Source organism: Lepidochelys olivacea (genome assembly GCF_965140295.1).
Source record: "Lepidochelys olivacea isolate rLepOli2 genome assembly, chromosome: 1".
Classification (NCBI taxonomy): Eukaryota; Metazoa; Chordata; order Testudines; family Cheloniidae; genus Lepidochelys; species Lepidochelys olivacea.
The window spans coordinates 349,070,524-349,094,437 of record NC_140411.1 but is presented as its reverse complement, the minus strand read 5'-3'; the positions used below and the strand labels follow the sequence as shown (position 1 = coordinate 349,094,437).

Here is a 23,914-nt window from a genome sequence, read left to right as displayed (position 1 = left end):
TATCTTCCAGGCTATGGCTATCATTAATGGATCCCTATATGTTTTTGGAGGAACAACTGGTTACATTTATAGCACAGATCTACATAAATTAGACCTTAACACTAGGGAATGGATACAACTGAAACCAAACAACATGCACTGTGACATGCCAGAGGAGAGGTGAGACGCTGACGGTTTTATATGCCCTGCGAGCTTTCGTTTGTTCCAAGATGCGTATTTTGAAAGGAAATTTATGGTAGACTTGATACGAAAAACTACTCTCTGCTCTAATGGCAGATGCATTATCTCAAGAGGGCTTTGACTAGGGAACACACTGTAACTTGTCTGAAGTGGGAGAAACGGAAAGAGCTAATGGGCACGTTTATTAGCAATAGTGGTGTGTGTCTGAAGACTTGCACTTCTGGTATATGGATCCCAGGAAGGAAGTGGCAAACGCCTCAGTCTTGACCCTAAAACTAGACTGTGCAACACAAGAACAGTTGCAGTGCTCTGGGCTGGCTGGTGGGTGAAGTGTGGGGGAGGGAAGGAAGCTGTATGTGACCCATCTCTCAGCTGATCCTGTAATGTGATGTCCGAGATCAGAAGAAGATGGAGCTAGGTTTATGCAGGACAGTTGCAACGATACCGTACTTCTCTCAGGACTTGGGTTTGCTGTCTGGGTTGCTTGTGAAAGATCCCAAAGCACCCAAGTAAAACTCCTGCCACTGCAGACTGCTTTAGGACAGCAGGTAGGCTGTATCAGCCTGAGCCACTCAAGCTAGTCGTGTTTAGAATAGCTTTTAGTGCCGGACTGCAAGGGAGTTATCAACTTCTTGTGATGCTAAATGGACCTGGCTTTGCACCCTCAGGTACAGACATGAAATTGCACATGATGGGCAGAGGATTTATATCTTGGGAGGTGGAACTTCCTGGACCGCTTATTCCTTGGATAAGGTAAAGAGATCAAAATAAATAAATGGAAAGACCTAGGCATTTGGCAGTGGAGGGTTTGAGACAGAGCAGGGCACAATCAGCACTCTCTCTCTTCATCCCCAGCATGTCATCCTAGTTTGACACTAGGGAAGGTGATAAGAACTGGGATAACCAGAAGAAGGGAGAAGAGCCTGTTATAAGTGTACTCCTAGGGAAATTCGGTGCAGCTATGCATGCGCAGAATTCATGTCCCGTGCAGATTTCTTTGCTTCCCTCCGGATATATGACTTTTTGATGAGGAAGCAAAGGGAGGCCACCAGAGCAGTCATGCGCCCCTCCCCAGCAGCATAAGCGCATTGTTTCAGGCAGCCAGCAGAGACGTAAATCACTGCGGGGGAAGCCCCAAGAACAGGCCCGGCACTTGCGCTGTGTCAGGGTCAGGTGCACCCTCACTGCCAAGTCCATATCCTGGGGGGCGGAGGGACTGCAGGGTGATCTCCCACCTCTGTGCAGCCGGTCGCCTGTGCTCCCCACTGCCATGTTGGAGCCTCCCCATTTATTTATTGACCAATAAAATTTGCAGAATTTTTCTTTTTTTGGTGGCGAATTCCCTCGGGAATATAAATGGCGGCGTGATTAAAATGTTGACTTGTGAAGGAATGAGTGTACTACCAATTTGTTGTGTTGAATCCCAAATTAAGAAGTCATTTGGTAGATTCTCAACAACCACAGCAATTTCCCAAAGTAACTTGTAGTTCTGTTGAGAAGGATCAACTTAATGTGGTTAAAGGGAAATGATGTTCTGCTCGAGCATCTTTCCAGACATACCATCTGTGCCAAAATAAGGAGGCATTGATTCATTAAAAGGAACGGAATGATACTGGGATTCAGGTGTGTGTCTGACTCTCTCCTATACTCCACCACCCCCGACTTGTGCTCCGTTTCTAATGGTAAATACTTTGTCTTCACTTCCTCGTTTTGTGGAGCAAATAGGTTTAGATGCCAAGACACTTGATGGATAGGGAGAGGACTCTAAATGATGCTACATTTTCAAAAACTTTTTCTTTGTCACAGTTCAAATGATTTGTCCTCATCTCCCTGTTCTTTGTGCTTCGTATCTTTCTTCCTAGATAAGTATATCTTGATGCAACTAACTACTGCTGGGAGGGGGGGAGAGGGGGAAATGATGTTAAACTCTGCGCTTCTTGCCTTCAACTGTGGGATTTCCTCCCCTGCCCCCCTCCAGACTAGATTTAACTATTACAGACAGTCACAAAACACAAGTTTGACAGATACTTTTCTGCCTGGGTTTTATTGTGGGCACTGTTTTGTGATATCTTTTTGTGTCAAAACCAGGGTGAAAATGATTTAGAGTGGCTGGCAAAGGTAAACCATTCTTGGCACTGCTTTCAGAGTAACAGCCGTGTTAGTCTGTATTCGCAAAAAGAAAAGGAGTACTTGTGGCACCTTAGAGACTAACCAATTTATTTGAGCATAAGCTTTCGTGAGCTACAGCTCACTTCATCGGATGCCTACTGTGGAAAATACAGAAGATGTTTTTATACACACAAACCATGAAAAAATGGGTGTTTATCGCTACAAAAGGTTTTCTCCCCCAACCCCACTCTCCTGCTGGTAATCGCTTATGTAAAGTGATCACTCTCCTTACAATGTGTATGGTAATCAAGGTGGGCCATTTCCAGCATTTCTGACCTGGAAATGGCCCACCTTGATTACCATACACATTGTAAGGAGAGTGATCACTTTACATAAGCGATTACCAGCAGGAGAGTGGGGTGGGGGGAGAAAACCTTTTGAAGCGATAAACACACATTTTTTCATGGTCTATGTGTATAAAAACATCCTCACTGCATTTTCCACTTTTATGCATCCGATGAAGTGAGCTGTAGCTCACGAAAGCTTATGCTCAAATAAATTGGTTAGTCTCTAAAGTGCCACAAGTACTCCTTTTCTCTTGGCACTGCGTATGGCAGCTGAAGATAGTTTCCTGATGCTTTAATGTGTTGCATATCCTCAGTTGTTTCTGTCCGTGTTCAGTGGGACTGAAGGATGCTCAGCACCAGACCAGGATTGGGTCTTGTGCCAGTAGCTGCCTCTCCCTATTAATTTTATCCTGACAGCACCATATGAGCTAATGTGTCACCTTTGTCCTCCTTAAGATCCATGCATACAACCTTGAAACAAACACATGGGAAGAAATTGCAACGAGACCTCATGAGAAAATAGGTAAGTCTGGGATTGCAGACCTCTTACTCTTTTATGTAAAATGGATGGCAGGGAAGATTGCCTCCTAGTAGCAGATGGCACTCAGAAATTCAAAGCCTTTTGTAACGCGGCTGTGTACAAACGGGTCTGCTGTACCTAACTCCACTCACTTTGTTACTCCAGCAGTTGGAACAAAGTGGTCTGAAGTCTTTTTAGCAGTTTTAACCTTGTCGCAAACTGGTAGAGTTGTAATGGTCAACCCCTCCCCGGAGACAGAGCCAGACTGGCTTGTCATTTTCCCGCTCCTCCCAGAAAAGTCACCCCCCCCACTTCCAGAGTCTCCTGCCCCTTTAGCAATAGGGATCATCCTAGCTTACAGAGCTCTGACTCCTGTCCTCTTATAGCGATCCAGAGATCAGAGCTCAAGGTGGGGGGCTGTGAGATGTTCTCCCCTGCCCCGGAAAGTGGATTAGAGTCACATTAACCACGTTGGCCCTTGTGGCCTATTGCTGAAACCTGAAAAGTGGAGAATTTGGAGATCATGAACGTGGCAGCCATGTGGTGAAGATCTTAAAAAATCAGATTTTTTTTTTCTCCCCCAAATAAAGGAACTGGCTTATAGCTGTATGACCCAGCACTGAGCTGTTCAGTGGCATTTAGATTTCTCAGTTTGATATTCATGACCATGCTCTTTTTGCAGGTTTCCCGGCAGCCAGAAGATGCCACAGTTGTGTACAAATAAAAAATGGTAAGAATAGCAATTGATCTGTTTCAATGCCTCATGTACACTTAAAGAGAACTTGTCCCAGCAGTGGTAAGAAATGGGATGGCCTGGTCTCTGTAATATGGGAAATGCTGTCTCAGATCCTACAGGAGACCCAAAGAAAAGCAACATTCGGGGGGGGTGTAATAAAGGGTTCAATCCAGCAAAATACTTGCCATCTTCTGTGGGACTGAGGACACAGCACCTCGTGGGACCAGCACCAGAGACTCTACAGTTTATCAAAAACCTTAACTTTCAGTGTCAGTGAAGTGCCACCAGCAGGAGGCGATAATACACATAGATGTTCACAAGAGAATTTAGTTACTCCTTGTGCTCAGTGGAGCCAGCTGGATGGAGCTTAAGGAGTGTCTCTTACTACTCCCAGTCACTTTAATTTCTGGAATATAACATACTTTATTTATTACAAATATGATTCTGAAGAGTCCAGAGCTGTAATTATATGCAGCATATAAACTACCATTTTAGGTGGTGATTTGTCTTTGAGTGTATTACAGCCTCAACATACAGCACTTTACAACATAGCTGATAACATGATCCACACTTACCAATGAGAGCCCTTCCTCCGATCTGTCATTAACCTCGCTGCCCCAAGAAAAGAGGCAGAGTCAGAACTTTGAAATGGAGTTCTTAGAGGGTTTATCAGGCACAGGGGCCTTTTCGTGATGGCCTATAAAGCTGTGTGCAGATTAGATTAAAAGACAGTATCAGAGTTGAGCCTGGAACCGCTCATGCAGTAACAAATGAGAGGCCATTATATAAGCTTGCAAAGAAAATGCATTGAGCTTTCTTGGCCTGTGGTGGTGGAGGTTTCTGCTCTCTTCTCTCCACCCCCTCCAGGTGATCTCACTAGAAATCTTACTTTGCTCCATTGCAGAGTTTGCAATGTAGCCTTGGAGAGGGGGGAGGGCAAGCATATGAGATTCATACTCGCTCCATGATGAGCGTTGGCCTACAGCCATGAACCGCCTTGTGAATTGCCTCTGACAAAGCTGAGATCCTCTCTGTAGCCCCAGCAGTCCATGTGACGCTTCTGCCCTTCTAGTTCAGCAGCAGCAGCCATGCAAGCTGGTTAAGTAATTGCTCACGTGCAACTTCTGAAGAAATTAAAGTCAAAATAGTGACTCTCGACGTCCAAGTCTTTCAACTGAGGCTTACATGTTAAAAGAAATGGGAGCCTAATCAAACCACACCACAATTAACCTAGTCTCAGGTTGATTTTAAGACTTTTTTTTTTAAAGCAGCAACCCTTGAGCATGGGCGCTGCACTCGCTTCTCAGGCAGGGGCGATTCTATCTTGTACCTCACCGCGTAAGCAACTGCTGTAATTGCCATCTGGCTGTTGTGGGCGCAAATGGGCTGGGAGGTGATATGTGCATAAGTGAATGGCAGGGGAGGTGTCCACACAATCTGTTAGCTCTGGTCCCTACCGTGATAGTTCTGAGAAGGTCTTCAGAGCTCACATTGATTGTAAAGTGGACATTCTTTCTGGAGCTGTTCTAGAGGACCAGTTGCTGGTTTCAGTTAGTGTGTGTGCTGTAACTCTTAAATGAATTGGCCGTGGCTGATCATCATGCGAGATTGGTCTCTAAGCATTGTGTGGTTGTTGTCCCTTTTCTATAGATGTGTTTGTCTGTGGGGGATATAACGGAGAAGTGATATTGGGAGACATCTGGAAGCTAAATCTTCAAACTTTCCAGTGGGTGAAACTCCCAGCTGTCATGCCTGAACCAGTTTATTTTCACTGTGCTGCTGTCACACCAGTAAGTGGCTGTAGTCTGTCTTTCCCCTATGTGCCTTGTTAGATACAGCTTAATTCATTCACTTACCTGTTCAGACACGTGTGTGGGTCTGGAATATAGATACCAAGGCCACAACGGACCATTGTGATCATCTAGTCTGACTTCCTGTATAACGCAGGCCAGAGAACGTTCCCAATAAAACTCCTAGAGCAGAGCTTTTAGAAAAATATCCCGTCTTGATTTAAAAATAGCCAGTGATAGAGAATCCACCACGATGCCTGGTAAATTGTTCCAGTGGTTAGTTATCCTCACTGTTAAAAATGTACACCTTTATTTCCACTCTGAATTGGTCTAGCTTCATCTTTCAGCCATTGGCTCATGTTAGGCCTTTCTCCGCTCGATTGAAGTGCCCGCTATCCAATATGCATTTCCCACGTAGGTACTTCTAGACTGCAGTCAAGTCAGTCCGCAGCCAGGCTCTAGCCTTGACAGGAGTCTAGCTTTACAATAAGAAAAGGAGTACTTGTGGCACCTTAGAGACTAACCAATTTATTTGAGCATGAGCTTTCGTGAGCTACAGCTCACTTCATTGGATGCATACCGTGGAAACTGCAGCAGACTTTATATATACACAGAGAATATGAAACAATACCCCCTCCCACCCCACTGTCCTGCTGGTAATAGCTTATCTAAAGAGATCATCAGGTGGGCCATTTCCAGCACAAATCCAGGTTTTCTCACCCTCCACCCCCCCACACAAATTCACTCTCCTGCTGGTGATAGCCCATCCAAAGTGACAACTCTTTACACAATGTGCATGATAATCAACTTGGGCTATTTCCTGCACAAATCCAGGTTTTCTCACATCCCCCCCCACCCCCATACACACACAAACTCACTCTCCTGCTGGTAATAGCTCATCCAAACTGACCACTCTCCAAGTTTAAATCCAAGTTAAACCAGAACATCTGGGGGGGGGGGGGGGTAGGAAAAAACAAGAGGCAACAGGCTACCTTGCATAATGACTTAGCCACTCCCAGTCTCTATTTAAGCCTAAATTAATAGTATCCAATTTGCAAATGAATTCCAATTCAGCAGTTTCTCGCTGGAGTCTGGATTTGAAGTTTTTTTGTTTTAAGATAGCGACCTTCATGTCTGTGATTGCGTGACCAGAGAGATTGAAGTGTTCTCCGACTGGTTTATGAATGTTATAATTCTTGACATCTGATTTGTGTCCATTTATTCTTTTACGTAGAGACTGTCCAGTTTGACCAATGTACATGGCAGAGGGGCATTGCTGGCACATGAAGGCATATATCACATTGGTGGATGTGCAGGTGAACGAGCCTCTGATAGTGTGGCTGATGTTATTAGGCCCTGTGATGATGTCCCCTGAATAGATATGTGGACACAGTTGGCAACGGGCTTTGTTGCAAGGATAAGTTCCTGGGTTAGTGGTTCTGCTGTGTGGTATGTGGTTGTTGGTGAGTATTTGCTTCAGGTTGCGGGGCTGTCTGTAGGCAAGGACTGGCCTGTCTCCCAAGATTTGTGAGAGTGCTGGGTCATCCTTTAGGATAGGTTGTAGATCCTTAATAATGCGTTGGAGGGGTTTTAGTTGGGGGCTGAAGGTGACGGCTAGTGGCGTTCTGTTGTTGGTGAGTATCACATACCACACAACAGAACCACTAACCCAGGAACTTATCCTTGCAACAAAGCTCATGCTCAAATAAATTGGTTAGTCTCTAAGGTGCCACAAGTACTCCTTTTCTTTTTGCGAATACAGACTAACACGGCTGTTACTCTGAAACCTAGCTTTACGATATATGGCATGGAGCCACTGGCATCAGTAAAGAGGAACATATTCAGTGGGCTTAAACAAAATCCAGCATACAGGGGAGACTAAGGCCAGAGATGAGTTCCTGCCTTTAGAACAGGAATTCCCTGTCATTCTGACGGTGTACCCAGCGGGGTGCTCTCTGGCTGCCACGGCACACTGCATGCTGTGCTTCCAGAAAGCAGCGATGCTGTTCTAGTCTTCAAACTGTGTTAGCCCAAAGTAATGATTCTTCTCTGAACATCAGTTGCCCAGTCTATAAAAACCAACCTACTGCTGTGGCCTTTGGTCCCCTGAGGGACTGCAGGGAGTTGAAGGTAAGCAGGTGTATAAGTGCCTTGAGAAGACTTTCGCTGTGTTAAGTGAGCGAGCATCGGAAAGCAACCTCCAAACCTGCTGGACAATCCAGGAATTAGAAATCATGGATCAGCTGTAGGATCCGTTTTTAACTAGCTATTGCATAAGGATGATTTGGTATCCTTTAAATGACTCACTGTGACACAGTCTTAAAGGGACACTCTCAGGACTTCTGGTGATATTAATATGTTATCGTATTTGTAAGATTCTCTTACAGGCGTTACCTTTCTAGCTTGTCTCTCTCACCAATAGAGGTTGGTCCAATCAAAGATATTACCTCACCCACCTTGTCTCTCTAAGCTTACCTTTGTCCTATGCTCTGTAGGCCTGGTCATTATCCCTTAGACATAAATCTGCATGACTTTAGTGGGACATTTGGGAATAATGGTTGCAGGAATAGGTTCCCCTAGTCATAGTCTGACAAGCTCTTTCTTCTAATGGCCCTCAAAATTACATCGCCTTTTGAGATCAGCAACATTGGTGTCCATACCATCCCTAGAACGTAAGTTGTGCTCCCTCTGCTGGCTCATCAGTAGCACAGCACAGACCTTTTCTTGAAATCAGAATGACTCCTTGGTTCTAAAGATCAAATAGAAATGTAGGGCTGGAGCAGCTCGCAAGAAGTCAGCTAGTCCATCCTCTCACACTGAGGCAGGACCAACTATGCCTAGACCATCCCTGACAAGTTTTTGTCCAACCTGTTCTTAAAAACCTCCAACGATGGGAATCCCACAACCTCCAGTGCTTAACTACCCTGATAGTCGACATGTTTTTCCTAAATCTCCCTTGCGGCAGAGTAAGCCCATTGCTGCTTGTCCAAATGCTTGGTTCTCTCCAGATGTGGATGGCAGGGTTCTTCTGAGAAGCACATGAGCTTCAGAAGCGTAGCCCCACACGCAGTGAGTAGTGAGCTTAGCTCTGTGCGTGAACATGAGTAACTTCCCTCTTGTCCTGTTTCCACCCAGGCTGGCTGCATGTACGTCCATGGAGGGGTGGTCAACATCCACGAAAACAAACGGACTGGCTCCTTATTTAAGATGTGGCTAGTAGTCCCCAGCCTTCTGGAACTGTCATGGGAGAAGCTGTTGGGATTTTTCCCTCATCTAGCAACTCTCTCCAGATCGCAGCTTTTGCACCTTGGCCTCACACAGGGACTCATTGAGCGACTGAAATGAGAACTCCTCGCTGTTCTCACTCTGCCCTAGAAACACTAAAGAGACCCCCCCCCCCGCCCTTTATGGATGCCGCTGCTAAGGAGATGGGAGGACCCTGCTCTCAGCGCCTTACTCAGCAAATACGTCGGATGCCTTTCGGTGAATGTTTATTTGGTGTTTATGGAAATCAGCTTTTTATTTATGGATCTCTCTAAATACTTCAGGAACGAAGATGCTGTTCAGATCTCGTTCATAACATACAGCCACCAACCTGCTGTTAGCACATGCCTGTGGCCTAATAAATGCAGGGAAGGGGCTTAGAAATTATGGCAGCTCCTGCTTTCACATGGTGTTTAACTTATTGTTTCTAAAGATGCATTTAACGGAGTAGGAGACGCTAACTGCACCAATTCAACCACATGCGGAATGAACAGTCCAATTCCCCTTTGCTCACAGCAGCATCCATCCTCTGAATGCCCGAATTGGCTCTGCCTCTGTATAGCATTCGCTGCCTGAAGATTTGCATGTGTGTTGTGGGCATGTGATCATCGTCTTTGAGTTCTGGGAGATGGCTGGCACGGGGGAGCAGCAAACGAAGATCGCCAGCGCAGTTTAAAATCTCGGTGCAGGGTGGTGTGGTTTTAAGCAACAGTGTAATTGTTCCTCACCTTTTTCATATTGAAACGTCTGCCTGGAAGGGTGGTTAAAAATCGCCGCTTATGGACTACTGTGTAGTTTTCTCTAAACAGGTGGTGGGAAGGGGCAGTGTGTTATGCTGCACCTTCCCCTTTCTGCCCATGTTGCACTCTGAAAAAGCGAACTGAGGAAACTTACTATAGCGATTTTAAAGCTGTCTTTAACCTTAAGTATGTCATGCCCTCTGTATTCAGGGTCTAGTCCATCTGTGCCAACTCAACATTAGTTACCTAAGCATAACTTGGTAGCCTGTTTGTTTGTTCTCTCAGGCATTGGAATTTTTTCTGAATTGCCTGTCCAATGCTTTGTTTTATTCCTTTTGTGTGTGGCTTTTTTTTTTAACTTCTGTGGACAGTTGCTTCTGGGGAGCTGCAAAATTAACTGCTCATTTTTTCACAGTGTTGTCTCTTGCCTTGCTGTGAATACTGTTCGCCTTTCTACAAAAGCGGGAAAGGAAGAAATGTCGATTTCCTGGGTGTCTTTCTCTTCGTGCTCCATGTCACTGTGAAACCAGCTCGAGAGAATGTACAGAACTGGTCATCAAATGTGGAGCAGCTGAACTAGGCTGAGACATTGGGTTTGAACAAAACAATTGTATTTTGAAGACCATTTTTGTTAAGTGCCTTTTTTAGTAGTTTTTCCAAATGACTCTCCCCCTCCAATGTCTAAAGCCAATTTTAGAGGTTTGCTTTTCTTTTAAGAGGTTGCAGTAGTGTTCAATAAATCCCAATAGCAAACCCCACAAGATGGATCTGAAGGCTGATGAGTCTCTGCGGCTACTTTGTGCTCCCAGCTCCACTGCTCAGTAACGACCTAATATATGTTGTGTTGTAAGGTTCCCTAAGTTTCTTTTGCAGATTCCCCTGCCCTATCATTTTGGGTCAGTATTTCACCGTAATTTAGCTTCTTCCTTTCATGGCCTCAGCGAAATAAGGGATGTGGCAGCTTTTCAAATGTAAACATCTTTCAGTGCCTTGTAATTCAAACCCTGTTTGTTTGCTCTGTGCTTTTAACGCTGATAACCATGCTGTCTCAGGCCCCCTTCAGTGCAGTTTAGCAGGATGCTCTCGGCTGCAAGGAGAAGCTAGATGTCTTCTGAGCCTGCAGGATGGCTGATGATATTCATGCAGAGACCTGCTTAAGACCTCCTATGTGGTTTCTCCTTATACGCAGGTGGGATGGTGCTCGCGTCACTTGATGGCCAGCATGTTGGCCTCTCAGTCTCCCAGATTTGTTCTAGTCTTGTCAGTCTTCGGAGGACGATCCCCATGGGCAGAAAGTGTGGGTTTGTGTGTGGAGGGCACGGATCAACATTTCATTTCACTTTCTGTCCTCTCTCCGGGTACTAGTCTGAGCGACAGCAGCTGACGCTTCCATCCACTGGCATAGCTGTATGCTGCTGTCTGAACTAAGAGCTCCCAATGGAGCTGGATGTCGGGGACCAATAGCCAGATAAGCCCATCAGTATCTAGCTATGCAGGTTCTGTGTGCAGGTGGCTGTTCGTAGTAATAGTGCCTAAGATGTCGAGCTGGTGAGCGCTCAGTTCCTGGGCTTCCAGTCCCTTTTCAGTGACCAAGGCTGCGGTGTGTGAGAGCTCACCAAGATGTCTGAAGCTCTTCTCCTAACCCCACTTCCAGAACGCTCTCTGGAGGCCCAACTTGATGCTTCCATTCAGCTTCCATCCACCTGAGACTTTCCCTTTGGCCTAATTCTGGCGGCTCCCATCTTCTCTTGCAAAGATCTCACATCTACACCAAGCCTTAGGGTCTCCCGTTTTTGGCCAAGAGCATCATGTTCAAATGGCAACACAGCACAAGTTCTGGCTCTTTCTTCCCGAGTCCCCGGCGCTTCTTAGGCTGAGCGCTCTTCCACTCCTCCAGCAATTCCAAAGGCAGCATTAAGAGGAATGTAGTGGATTTATATACACGCACGCTCCTGCTCTAGATGTTCTTGTCAGCTCGCATGGCCTCATGGGCTCTGCTTTACACTGGCCTTCCTAAGCCTGTCTGTGATGTGATTTGCCTTGCTGATGCCGTTCCTGACTTAAAGCAGCACTGAAGACAACCCAAGTCCACCCCTGCCTCTGGCAGTCTTTGTAATCTACTTTCACTACTGCAGATTCTTACTTTTACTGCAGATCTCTCAGCGCAATATGGTCAATGCGACTAGACTGCGTGTGGTATGTAGCGTTTTGGTGAAGCTAGAATATAGGTCCCTACAGCACCTTGAAACTTGGCAGCATGTTCACTTACCTCTTCTACACCAGCACCTGGGGCTACAGCTGCACATCCCTCTCTCCCAGTGACTTCCGTGGGAGTTGGATCATGCTAAGAACATCAAGGACCAAGCCCTGAGTAATGAGCCCATTTCATCCTCTCCATTGTAGACCAATAGTCTGATCTGTTAATACTTTGATGGCCTCCCTGCATCTCCTTCTGATTCCTCAAAATAAAGTGGAGCAACAATGATTCTCCACTTGATAACAGTAGTCTCAGCTGAGTTGCTGAAATCGGAGACTTGTATTCTCTATTAGCACTGTACTTTCCAGTGAGCTTGAAATGTGACTAGAAATACCCAGTATTGCTGGGGGGGTTTCCAACCATAAAAATAGTACTTGTATGTGAGGAGAGAGGGTTAAGATGAGCCCTTTAACCTGCTTAATAAATTCTGCAGTTTGAGCAAAGGGGATTCTTGGGCAGAAAAATACGGCAGTATCTGATTTTCATATTACAAAAAATCCTTTTGGACACTGCACTTCTGTCCCATATGAATGTCTTTAGGCTAGTTATTTTGATCTTTGGAGGCAAAATATATTCTTTATTTTTTGTGGGTTAAAAAAAAAAGACTTGAAGTACTGCAAACCGAGCTGCATCCTGCAGAGAAACCGTGTTCCTGCATAGTAAAATAAGTGTGGTTGAAACATTATTTTACATCACAGCTTCAGCTACATTTTCCCCTCCCTCCTGTTGCTGCTAACTTCCTTTGCTTGGTCCTCCTGATTGTCAGGAGAGAACCTCCTTTCCCTACAACGGTCAATAAAACAGGATCTCTTCCCAACTTCCACGCCTCATTTGCAGCCCTGATGGGTGAGATGTTTGGAGCAGTTTTGTGTAGTGGCTTAAGCGTTTAAAAGCGAACAGCAAGCAACGCTTTACCAACCAACCAAGCCTCTGAAGCGTGTCTGCACAGGCTTAAATAGAAGTCTGGTATTTTATAATCACAGGTCAGTAGTTCTTCCCTGGACAGTGAAAATGCCAGGCTTCGGTTCCCCTGTGCTAACTGACAGCTTCACTGTGCTGCCTGAAACAGGTGTCCCTGTTCTGGGACACGCACAGACTCGAACTCTTCCCCCCCCCGTTTTGCTTTTTCAATTGTGCCTCATTAAAGACGTGCAGTTCTCCTCTGAGCTCATGCTTGTTTGCAGCTTTTCTGGTGCAGCTGGAGGATTTGAGTAATAAAAGCCATCATTGTCTCTAAGCAATATGAACTTTGTCACATTAGAAAACAGCCTGGTACCAAACCCTGTGAACAGCCGGAGCAGGGCCTGTTGTGGGGGAGTTCTCCGAGGCCTGATAAAGGGGTAGTGGCACTCTACAAAGGGAGGATACGTTCCTGCCACATCTCCGTAAAGAACAGCTTCCAAGCACTGCTCTTGCTTTTCCTTCCCAGGGAGGTGGGCCAGTTTCAGGAGCTAAGTAGGGCTGGTAGGCCAGCTGGGGCAGATGGACTAGCGAATTCAGTCTCCGGTAACCTTCACTTGGTTGGTGCTGTTCCTACATGTTAGGAGTGAATAACCCACTAACTCCTGGGCTTTGCCATTGTTTAGAGAAACAGGGTTGTAAGTGTTGCAGCCTGTTACTCTCTTCTCTCTCTCCCTCCCCCCCTGTGATGCAGAGTTCCCCCAGCTAATGGCTTGAGTGGGAGTGGGGGCTCAGCACCTCTGAAGCAAGCCCCTGTTGTGTAAAACAGGTCCAGTGTTGAAGTCCTTACTTGGCTTTTCCTCTGACAAAAAGGAATGAGTGATGACTGCAGTGTTTGACTAAAATAACCCTTCTAAGTCCTAATCACACGACCCTATGCCAAAGACTTTCCCAGAGCACTGCTGTGACCCTGTGTTCCAGCTACTCTGAATGGAGGTCTCCTGGGGAACTAACGAGAGATGCTGACATGACCTGACAGCGTCTTTTTAGATTCCAAGTGTGCGGTTTCAAATCCTGTAAGTGGTTCCCTTGGTGCCAGGCTGACTAGCAGTTATTGCCCTGCTCCAAGCAGGCTCTGCCTCTACTTGCTTCTCTGAGCAGAAACAGTCTAGTAACAGAGCGCTGGACCAACATGTATTCAGCTGTGAGGGGATTGCCACACAAAACCAAACACTCTTCGTTGCTGTGTCAGTTAGTCCACGCCTAGAACAATGGAGGATGCAGGAATCGTGCTGCTCCTCCCATGTTTACAGTGTGTGCTGGCCATAGATCTGTTGCTATAAAATGTCTTGAGTTTTCATCCCATGACATTAACTCAATTGCATGCTTCCCTTGCTCTGGCTTTTCTCCATTTATTGCCACTTTAACCTGGTGCCTGAGCCTCATGGGTGATGATGGAACTGTTGCTGTGATTTTTTAATTTTTTTATCCTCCCCCTTTGATCAAAAGCCATCGGCGGCCAGTTCTAGACACTAGTAGACCCAAGGGCAATGTTCTCATGCTATTCGGTATGGATGCAGAGTCCCATGTGAAGTTACCTTAGCTGTAGGGGATGAACTGGGGACAAGTCAGCTGTGTAAGTGTAGTTTCTTTCTTTGGTGTTGAGGAATGAACTTGTGCCCTCTTTCCAGCTGGGGAGCGTTTGGCCAGCCTCTGTGTTTGCCTGACATTCAGTCGGTGCCCCCTAGTCCTGTTCGTGTGTTTAGTGTGGGAGTCTGATATGCATGCAGCAATGGGTGGTCATCCCTTCTGTCGCCATGCCAACATCCTGAGGTGTGAAGCTGTGCTGGGTTTGTGGGAGGGCGAAGGGCTGACCAAGAGATGTACTTGCCTGTATTTATGGACCTTGTCAGTGTTTTTGCAGTTTTTTTTTTAAATCCAATAAAAAAAACCTCTGTCCAAATCACATGCTGTGTCCCTTCACCTCTCCTTTTCCTCTTCTGTTGGCCAGGGTAGAGACAGAGCCAACACAAACGGCAAAGTGTGCAGCATTCAACTCAGTCATTTCACAGCAGTGGACATGTCGTTGCGGTGTTGAGGGAGAAGGGGTAGATTCTAAACCCATTTCTTACTGAGGGACTTTGTGCTTTATAGCACTTTATTATCTCAGGATCTAAGCAGACAGCTCTTAGGAGTAGAGCTAAAGTGTGTTACTCAAAGGTAGCTCTGAAAGCTGCTTCCTATACCCCAAAGTTTGGCTTCCCATGGTGGTTGAAAGCTTGGCATGAGACTCCACTGCCTGTCCATAGTGGCCCCAGCCCTCCTGGTATCATCCTTTTATTAAGTATGCTACTAGCATCCAGCGTGGATTTAGCACTGAAGCTAGTGTTGCAAGATTATAAATAATTCTGCATTGTTGAAAGTTGCTTCTAGTTTGAACCTCAGCGATCAGTCCTGATGCATTCTTGTTCCCTCCCATTGTCTTCCATGCTAGTATCTGCAGCTGCTAATATCCTTTAAAAAAAAAATCTTTCAGGGCGATTGCATTAATAGCTTTTCTACTTTCACTGTCCCTTGCAACCAACCCTCTGAATGCTCCTGTGAAGTAGGTATTGTCCCTATATGTGTCAAAGCAGAATTGGGAGCGGAGTTTTTGTCTTTAAATCTTAGGCCTGAGCCTATGCCTCACCCTTGCTGAGATCTAGAAGCTACTAGGGCCAAACTCTTGTTCCCAGAGAGTAGTTATTAGTGGTATGCAGTCATGATGGAAAGGCATAATGAATGGGGTCCTGCAGGGATCAGTTCTGGGTCTGGTTCTGTTCAATATCTTTATCAATGATTAGAAAATGGCATAGAGAGTACATGTATAAAGTCTGTAGACAATATCAAGCTGGAAGTGGTTGCAAGTGCTTTGGAGGATCGGCTTAAAATTCAAAGTGATCTGGGCAAACTGGAGAAACAGTCTGAAGTAAATAGGATGAAATTCAATAAGGACAAATGCAAAGTACTCTATTTAGGAAAGAACAACCAATTGCACACATACAAAATGGGAAATGACTGCTTAGGAAGGAGTACTGCAGGAAGGGATGTGATCATAGTGGATCACAAGCTAAATGAGATAGTGTAACACTTGCAAAAAAAAAAAAAAAAGCAAACATTAAGATATATTAGCAGGAGAGTTGTAAGATGAGAAGTATTTTTTCCACTCTACTCTGCTGATTAGGCCTCAGCTGGAGTATCGTGTCCATTTCTAGGTGCCACATTTCAGGAAAGATGTGGACAAATTGGAGGAAGTTCAGGGAAGAGCAACAAAAATGATTAAAGGTCTAGAAAACATGACCTATGAGGGAAGATTGAAAAATTTGGTTTGTTTAGTCAGCAGAAGAGAAGACAGAGAAGACATAAGGTTGTTACAAGGAGGAGGAAGAAATTATTCTTAACCTCTGAGGATAGGACAAGCAGCAGTGGGCTTAAATTCCAGCAAGTGAGGTTTAGGTTGGACATTAGGAAAAACTTCCTGTCAGAGTGGTTAAGTACTGGGATAAATTGCCTACAGTGGTTGTGGAATTTCCATCACTGGAGATTTTTAAGAGCAGGTTAGACAAACACCTGTCAGGGCAGGCTGAGAGAATAGTCCTACCATGAGTGCAGGGGACTGGACTAGATGACCTCTCGAGCTCCCTTCCAGTCTTATAATAGCGATGGTGTCACTGAAGCATTTGCTTGAGTAGCCAATGCAGTTATCACCATTAAACTAGCTGACCCTAGATTTCCAGGCATGTACTGGTGCATTAGTCCACAAGCCATGCCAGCATTTCTGTGCATGCACTTACTCCATGCTTGGAGCCTGGGCTGGGCCACTGCACCAGTCCAACTTGGAATGAAATTGCTGCAAGTCCAGTTCCACTCATGCAGGGAGCCCTCCAGAGCATGCCCCCAATACTGCTACCCAAGCTGCAGTACCACCAATGATCACCTGTCAAGCAGAATGCCTGCAAGCCTGACAGCTGCAGGGGTGCCTTGGGTCTTTAACCCCCCTGCCCAGAGCAGTAATGGAAAAGACACCATTTGACATGAACTTTATGGATCTATCACTGCAGAAGTAGGGAATCTGCTTTATTGCAACCAAACTTAGTTCTGGAGGTTGTACTAGGAAACTGCTGGCTGCCACTGAATGATCCCCTAGTGCTCTCTCTATAGGGTCTTTAATAAAAGTCCTTGGCCTGGGAAGAAAGGAGGCCTTGGGATGGAGATGCAATTTCTTAGATTCCTGTTTTCTAAGAGAACAGGAGACTTGCTAACAGCTTTGGAAGAGGGAAGGCAAAGCCTCTGTTGGTTTGTGGGTAGGAGATATTTGCCCCAAGCGTTACCTTGCTCATTCTCAGTCAAGCCCAGAACTCACGTTAAGTGAAATGCTAAATCCACACCCTTGGTTGTTTTTTTAAGGCAACAGTTGAGAGGAGGTGGAGTGGTTCTTTTGTGCTGGTCTGTACTTCCAATTCTCTCCTTAAAGGGGCCCACAACATGGAGGCAGTAGCCTGTGGGCAGTAGGGGAAGGAAGAGAGCTAGAGGCACAAGCCTCCTGTAGTAATTAAATCACTCTTTATAGAGCATCAAAAGTCTCCACCTTACTGTCAAACCATCATCCCCTTCTTGTGGCTGATCCGTAGGAAGTGAGCCTGCTCCTGTTACTAACCCTTCCACTACTAGTAAGGGTTAGTAAGTGTGTGTTGCACAGGTAAAGCCCTGTACAAACCGTGCTGATGATCGGGTGGGGGAGAGAGAGAGAGAGAGAGAGAAGGGCAATCTGAATTACTCCAGGGGAACCCAGTTGGGAAATAAATCCTTTTAAGGCACAGTTTGGGATGTAAAGTCAGGTACCCCAGAGAAGGAAGCTTTGGGTACTTGTGCTTAGCTCAGCCCCCAGGTGCCCAGACATGGATTGTTCTGGGCTGGGGCCTCACCCTCTGGAGTACTTTTTTGTCCTCATTCAGTGAGTGGTCGCAGGACTTATTTACTGCACTGACTAATTTCCTTACTGACATTGCTAGAGCATTCTCACACCACTGTCCATGCTTCCAACATTAGCTCCGCCTTAGCCCAGGGAGCTGGTATTAGGCACCTGTGAAAGCTAGCGAAATAAGACCCAGACACATGAAGGCCAAAATTGTCAAGGGTCCATTAACTACAGGCACCCCCCTGGAGACACCTAGAGCCAGACATTGCAGCATATTTAGTGCAGTATGGCCAAAGCCCAGCTCCACTTGCCCTGAACGCTCAGGGTACGTGGCAGTCTAGCCCCAGCCGCTCCTGTTCAGTGTCAGTCTAGCATCCTCTAGGAACATGGGGGCAGAGGTAGGGATAGAGTCTCCCCATCAAGGTCTTCAGGCACAGTGGAAGTCAGGGTTTGTCTGATTTAAAGCAACCCAGGCTTTAAGTTGCGGCACACATGGTTTTGAAATACAAAGGGAGCAACTCCTATCAACCATGCTCTTAAAACCTAAGAAGAGATACCAAAGGCTGAGCCCTGTGCCCGCGGCTGGCTTATTGACACCTCTAGTGCACAGATCTAGGGCTAATGCAAGACCGCTCTGCCCTACCAGTAGTGCTGCAGTGGGACACAGGCTATAACCACTGCTCTAGAGCGGGGAGGGAGATTTAAGAAATGGCTTCTCACCGAGAAGCCCAGACTAGGGAGCAGCAGCAAAGTTTAACAAGAACTCACCTGACAGAAGCATCTCTTTAGACCATTCTGCCTTCTAGTCTGTACTAACAGAGGCAGAAGATAGACTCCGAGCAGAGGACAGAGGCCTTGAGTGATGGCGGGATGTTTACTCCAAGGAAAGGGTCTCTTAACAGTTGGCTTCTCCCACCTCACATGGGTTGTGCTACATGGAGACTGATCATCAGGCCTAAAAACCTATATTGTCCCTGAGTAAGTTAGTGGTGCGAAGAAACCAGATAGGTCAGTCAACTACAATCCCCCATATCCCTGCATGTGGCTGCCTGCAGAGACCCTTGTTTGCCCCTTTAGATACAGGACCAGATCCAGCTTGTACAAAAACTGCTTTAATCAGAACAGTTGGGGAAAAAAAAAAAAAGGATTCATTTCAAATTACAGCAAAACCCACCTGTGTTATTTCTACAGGCCAGTGTTAGAGGCTGCCATGTGCATGACAAGCAGGTAGCATTCTGAAAAGAGTCCTCTCCTGTCCTCCCAGGATAGGTCTGTTTCAAGACAGCACCTTGGAGAGGGCACCACTTTCCCAGCAGCAAGAGAACAGCGCATCCTTCAGAGTCTAAAGAGGACTCTTCTGTTCCTCAAAAGCCTTTGCCAACAACAGATTTCCCTCTAGCCACAATCCCAGACTGAGCTGTACTTTGGTACACAAGGAAGCACTCTGCCATTAAGGCTTCTTCTTCGGTTAAGAAGGCGTAACAGACTACGACCACCACCCCCACCCTTTTCCAGTGGTTAGCAATTCCCCAATTCCATCCCATCTTTTAAAACAGCTGGTGAAGGAAAAACAAAACTCCGGTGGCAGGTTCTTTAGCTTCATGCAACTAATGGTTTTAGAGTAAAACCAGACCAGCCGAGTCCCTGAGAAACACTCAACATTTGTTAACAGAAGCTGCCCTGGGGGGTGGGAGGGGGAAGTCTTCTCCCAAGAGAAGAACACAAGGTCCATGGAGTCAGGCCTCAGCAGCCAGCAGGGGAAGGAGCAAAGAAATACACAGCTAGGAGGATGAAGTAGACCATCACCAGCACTGTACCTGGGGGAGTGAGAACCGCCATGGTTAGGAACTAGAGGGCTGGAATCACACACTCAGTGAACAAGACTTGGGAAGGTGGATTTTGTACTAGATGGAACAGCTGCCAGTCTGCTCTGGACAGAATCTGGACGTTCACACTGGGACAAGTGCTCCAGGATGTGAAACTACACTGTATCTCCAAGTTAAGGGACAGTTTAAGCCAACATTTGAGTGCCAGGTAACAGCACGTTATGACAAAAACCTTCTTTGGAGCTGCTTCCTGTGGGAATTGAGTCATCTACCAGTTAGAAGAATCCACTCCTGGGGCAGCAGATTTAAGTTCCAGTTACTGAGCCAGTTAACTGTGGAAACCCAACACCACATCATGAATGATCAGATGGTCTGAAGCTCCTACTGGGGAGATTCGTACGAAGGAAAGGGCCTCTCTGCTCCAAGAGTGGGATTGCAGTTAAGACTTTTTAACCTTAGAGCAATCAGATCTGGAGTCAGAGACAGACATGGGACACAGGGATGCCCCTTTTACATGGTCAATCCCGGTTCCTGAATGAGATTGCTCAGGAAGCATGGGAACGTTTGTAAGCGGCTATGGGAGGAGTTGGATAGGATTAAAATTCTCATGGGAGAAGAAGACTGGCCCACATGGACGGTTACCTTGGAAGTAGTCACACTTGCCATCCATGAAGATGTAGTTCATGAGGACCACGCTGAACATGCTGGAATAGACATGGAGGTCACTGAAGACAAGTATGAAACCTGTCGGCTGTGGAAAGGTAGAGAGCAGTTTTCAAACCCTTGGTAAGTCAGCCATGGTTATGCCCTGCATGGACAGTCAAAGTAAATTCAGAAAGTTTGTTCTGCCCATTTAGACAGTCCCAATTCCTTACCCAGAGACTCTTGAAAGACTGTTTTCCACCCACTGCAATATACTCTACCTGCAGCAGTGTGGACAAACAAGCTATGCACATAGTGCAAAAAACAGTCACAAGAAGCTTAGTATTTTCAAGTCCATGATCAGGATAAAAATGTATTAACCTGCCACGTTCCCAGTCCCTGTGGGACAGCAGGAGGACTGGTTTTAGTCACTCTGGTTCACACACATTAGCAATAATCTCACCTGTCCCATCTGCTCCCCCTTAAAAATCTAATGAGCATGTTTGAGACAGTGAGGGAGTTGTTAATTTGACTGTGCAGTCAGCCCACTGCTTGGGAACCTGGGGAATAGAGACTGGCTCTCCAAAAATCAGAGATGCTGGTGCAGGGAACCCTGCCTTGCAACTGCCTCCACCATTCCTACTCTAAGGATAGCGTAGCTCAGTGGCACCATTTCTCCAGTACCTTTCGCCAACACCAGCATGATGTTCCTATTTGAGTGACATTCTTAGGCGTGCAACCGTCAAACCCCTGCAACCATGGGCGCTTCCTCCTTCCCCAAAGCCCCAGTGTCCACAAGCCAAGTGGAGAAAACCATAGTAACCATGAAGTCTGGCTCCAGCTCCATTACTTACGTAGAAGATTGTGAAGAGCACCAGGATGGGAATCTGAAGCATGCAGACCTGGACAGCAATACAGCTCCCAATCTCAATACTAGGGAGGAGGAGCAGACACACCATAAATTAACCTGTATTCGAGGCTTCTAACACAGCATCTAGAGCTCCAGCAGGGAATACGGAGCCCCACTTCATTATACTGCACTCTTTTCCTGCACGCAGTAGCACCAGTCACACGTTTGAGGGGACCCGGCTTTCAGGAAGGGGCAGCGCTGTGTACCGCTCAGCTGTGCAGGAGGGCCATGTTCGATTTCATTAGGAAAAAGGATTTTTTGGGATCAGTTTCCAACATGGGCTGCAGGCCAGGTCAATCCTGCCCTGCGGACTCTGGTATGCTCAGCACCACCAGGCAGAGGAAAAGACAGGCTAGTGAAGGAGAAACAGAGCTCAAGAACAGGTTTGCAGAGTTGGAAAATGAAGAAGGTGGAAGGGCACGGAAGAAGAGAAGAGCAGCTAGTCCTATAAGAAAAGGGGAAGAGTCAATGGAGACTACACCAAATATGAGCCCCAGGAGGATACAGGATGGGTTGAAGAGGATTACAAGGGAGAATAGGAATGGAAAGAACTTGCAGCCAGAGGGAACAGGGGATAGACTGGAGAATAGCACCATCACCAGGAAAAGGCAGGTCTATGTGATCGGGAACTCTTTACGGAGAAGAATAGACAGGCCTGTAACCAGAGCTGATCCAGAGAATAGAAGGGTGTGCTGTCTTCCAGGTGCTAAGATATGGGATGTAGACCTGGAGGTTGAAAAGGATCCTAAAGGGAGCAGGAAAGAATCCCCTAATTATCCTTCACGTGGGAACAAATGATACGGCTAGATTCTCGCTGGAAAGTATTAAGGGAGACTATGCTAGGCTGGGGAAGACGCTTAAGGAAATCGAGGCTCAGGTGATCTTTAGTGGGATTCTGCCTGTTCCTAGAGAAGAGCAACAAAGGTGCGACAAGATTATGACTATCAACAGATGACTTAGGCAGTGGTGCTACAAGGAGGGCTTTGGGATGTATGGCCACTGGGAGGTATTCATGGACAGAGGACAGTTCTCTCGGGATGGACTTCATCTGAGTAGGGAAGGAAATAGACATCTAGGATGGAGGCTGACACAACAGATTAAGAGAGCTTTAAACTAGGAATTAGGGGGAGATGGTTGGGAGATGTCCAGGTAATCTCCACGCCGGATTTTAGCATTGAGAGGGAAGAAAACAAAGTAAGAAAGGATACAGCTGTGGGTAGGAGAATGGCTATAAGGAGGAAGGGCAGCGTGGATACCAGTCTAATAGGTTATACTGGCTGTAGAATGACCATGCCTAATAGGGTACAGAGTGTGAGCGAGGCCAAAACAGCAAAAATGAAGATGTTTGTACACCAATGCGAGGAGCCTAGGTAACAAAATGGAGGAACTAGAGCTCCTGGTGCAGGAAGTGAAGTCAGATATTATAGGGGTAACAGAAACATGGTGGAATAGTCGTCATTACTGGACCACAGGTATTGAAGGGTATGTGCTGTTTAGGAAAGACCGAAATAAAGGTAAAGGTGGTGGAGTAGCATTGTAGATCAATGAGGAGGTAGAATGTAAAGAAATAAGAAGCAATGAAATGGATATGACTGAGTCCGTCTGGGCAAAAATTACATTGGGGAAGAAAACTATTAGAGCCTCCCCTGGGATAGTGCTTGGGGTGTGCAACAGACCGCCAGGATCTAATTTGGGTATGGATAGAGCCCTTTTTAATGTTTTTAATGAAGTAAATACTAATGGAACCTGTGTGATCATGGAGACTTTAACTTCCCAGATATAGACTGGAGGACGAGTGCTAGTAATAATAATAGGGCTCAGATGTTCCTAGATGAGATAGCTGATGGATTCCTTCAGCAAGTAGTTGCTGAACCAACTAGAGGGGATGCCATTTTAGATTTGGTTTTGGGGAGTAGTGAGGACCTCATAGAAGAAATGGTTGTAGGGGATAATCTTGGCTCAAGTGATCATGAGCTAATTCAGTTCAAACTGAACGGAAGGATTAACAAAAATAAATCTGCAACTAGGGTTTTTATTTCAAAAGGGCTGACTTTCAAAAATTAAGGAAATTAGTTAGGGAAGTGGATTGGACTGAAGAATTTATGGATCTAACGGTAGAGGAGGCCTGGGATTACTTTAAACCAAAGCTGCAGAAGCTATCGGAAGCCTGCATCCCAAGAAAGGGGAAAAAATTTGTCGGCAGGAGTTGTAGAGCCAGCTGGATGAGCAAGCATCTCAGAGAGGTGATTAAGAAAAAGCAGAAAGCATACAGGAAGTGGAAGAAGGGAGGGATCAGCAAGGAAAGCTACCTTATTGAGGTCAGAACATGTAGGGATAAAGTGAGAGATGCTAAAAGTCAAGTAGAGTTGGACCTTGCAAAGGGAATTAAAACCAATAGTAAAAGGTCCTATAGCCATATAAATAAGAAGAAAACAAAGAAAGAAGAAGTGGGACCGCTAAACACTGAGGATGGAGTGGAGGTCAAGGATAATCTAGGCATGGCCCAATATCTAAACAAATACTTTGCCTCAGTCTTTAATAAGGCTAAAGAGGATCTTAGGGATAATGGTAGCATGACAAATGGGAATGAGGATATGGAGGTAGATATTACCATATCTGAGGTAGAAATGAAACTCCAACAGCTCAATGGGACTAAACCAGGGGGCCCAGATAATCTTCATCCAAGAATATTAAAGTAATTGGCACCCAAAATTGCAAGCCATTAGCAAGAATTTT

General features: G+C 46.0%; 2 protein-coding genes across 3 annotated transcripts in view; one reads left to right on the top strand and one right to left on the bottom strand.

The window, feature by feature from the left end:
* The window catches only part of KLHDC10 (kelch domain containing 10), a gene marked incomplete at its 5' end in the record, with an annotated part of 30,406 nt that extends 20,171 nt beyond the window's left edge, over positions 1-10,235 (top strand). For both annotated transcript variants that reach the window (XM_084620137.1, XM_084620136.1), the window contains 6 exons: positions 11-159; positions 849-933; positions 3,093-3,159; positions 3,839-3,886; positions 5,543-5,682; positions 8,818-10,235. In XM_084620137.1, coding sequence (XP_084476263.1) covers positions 11-159; positions 849-933; positions 3,093-3,159; positions 3,839-3,886; positions 5,543-5,682; positions 8,818-9,027 — 699 coding nt within the window. In that variant the 3' untranslated portion in view covers positions 9,028-10,235. The remainder of the gene's footprint in view (positions 1-10; positions 160-848; positions 934-3,092; positions 3,160-3,838; positions 3,887-5,542; positions 5,683-8,817) is intronic.
* Positions 10,236-18,935: 8,700 nt separating this feature from the next.
* LOC311523426 (uncharacterized protein) overlaps positions 18,936-23,914 on the bottom strand; it is a 44,854-nt gene continuing 39,875 nt past the window's right edge. The window contains exons 18-20 of the mRNA XM_084633393.1: positions 21,123-21,201; positions 20,269-20,377; positions 18,936-19,617 (exon numbers count right to left, since the gene is read on the bottom strand). Of these exons, the coding sequence (XP_084489519.1) occupies positions 19,544-19,617; positions 20,269-20,377; positions 21,123-21,201 (262 nt within the window). The 3' untranslated portion in view covers positions 18,936-19,543. The remainder of the gene's footprint in view (positions 19,618-20,268; positions 20,378-21,122; positions 21,202-23,914) is intronic.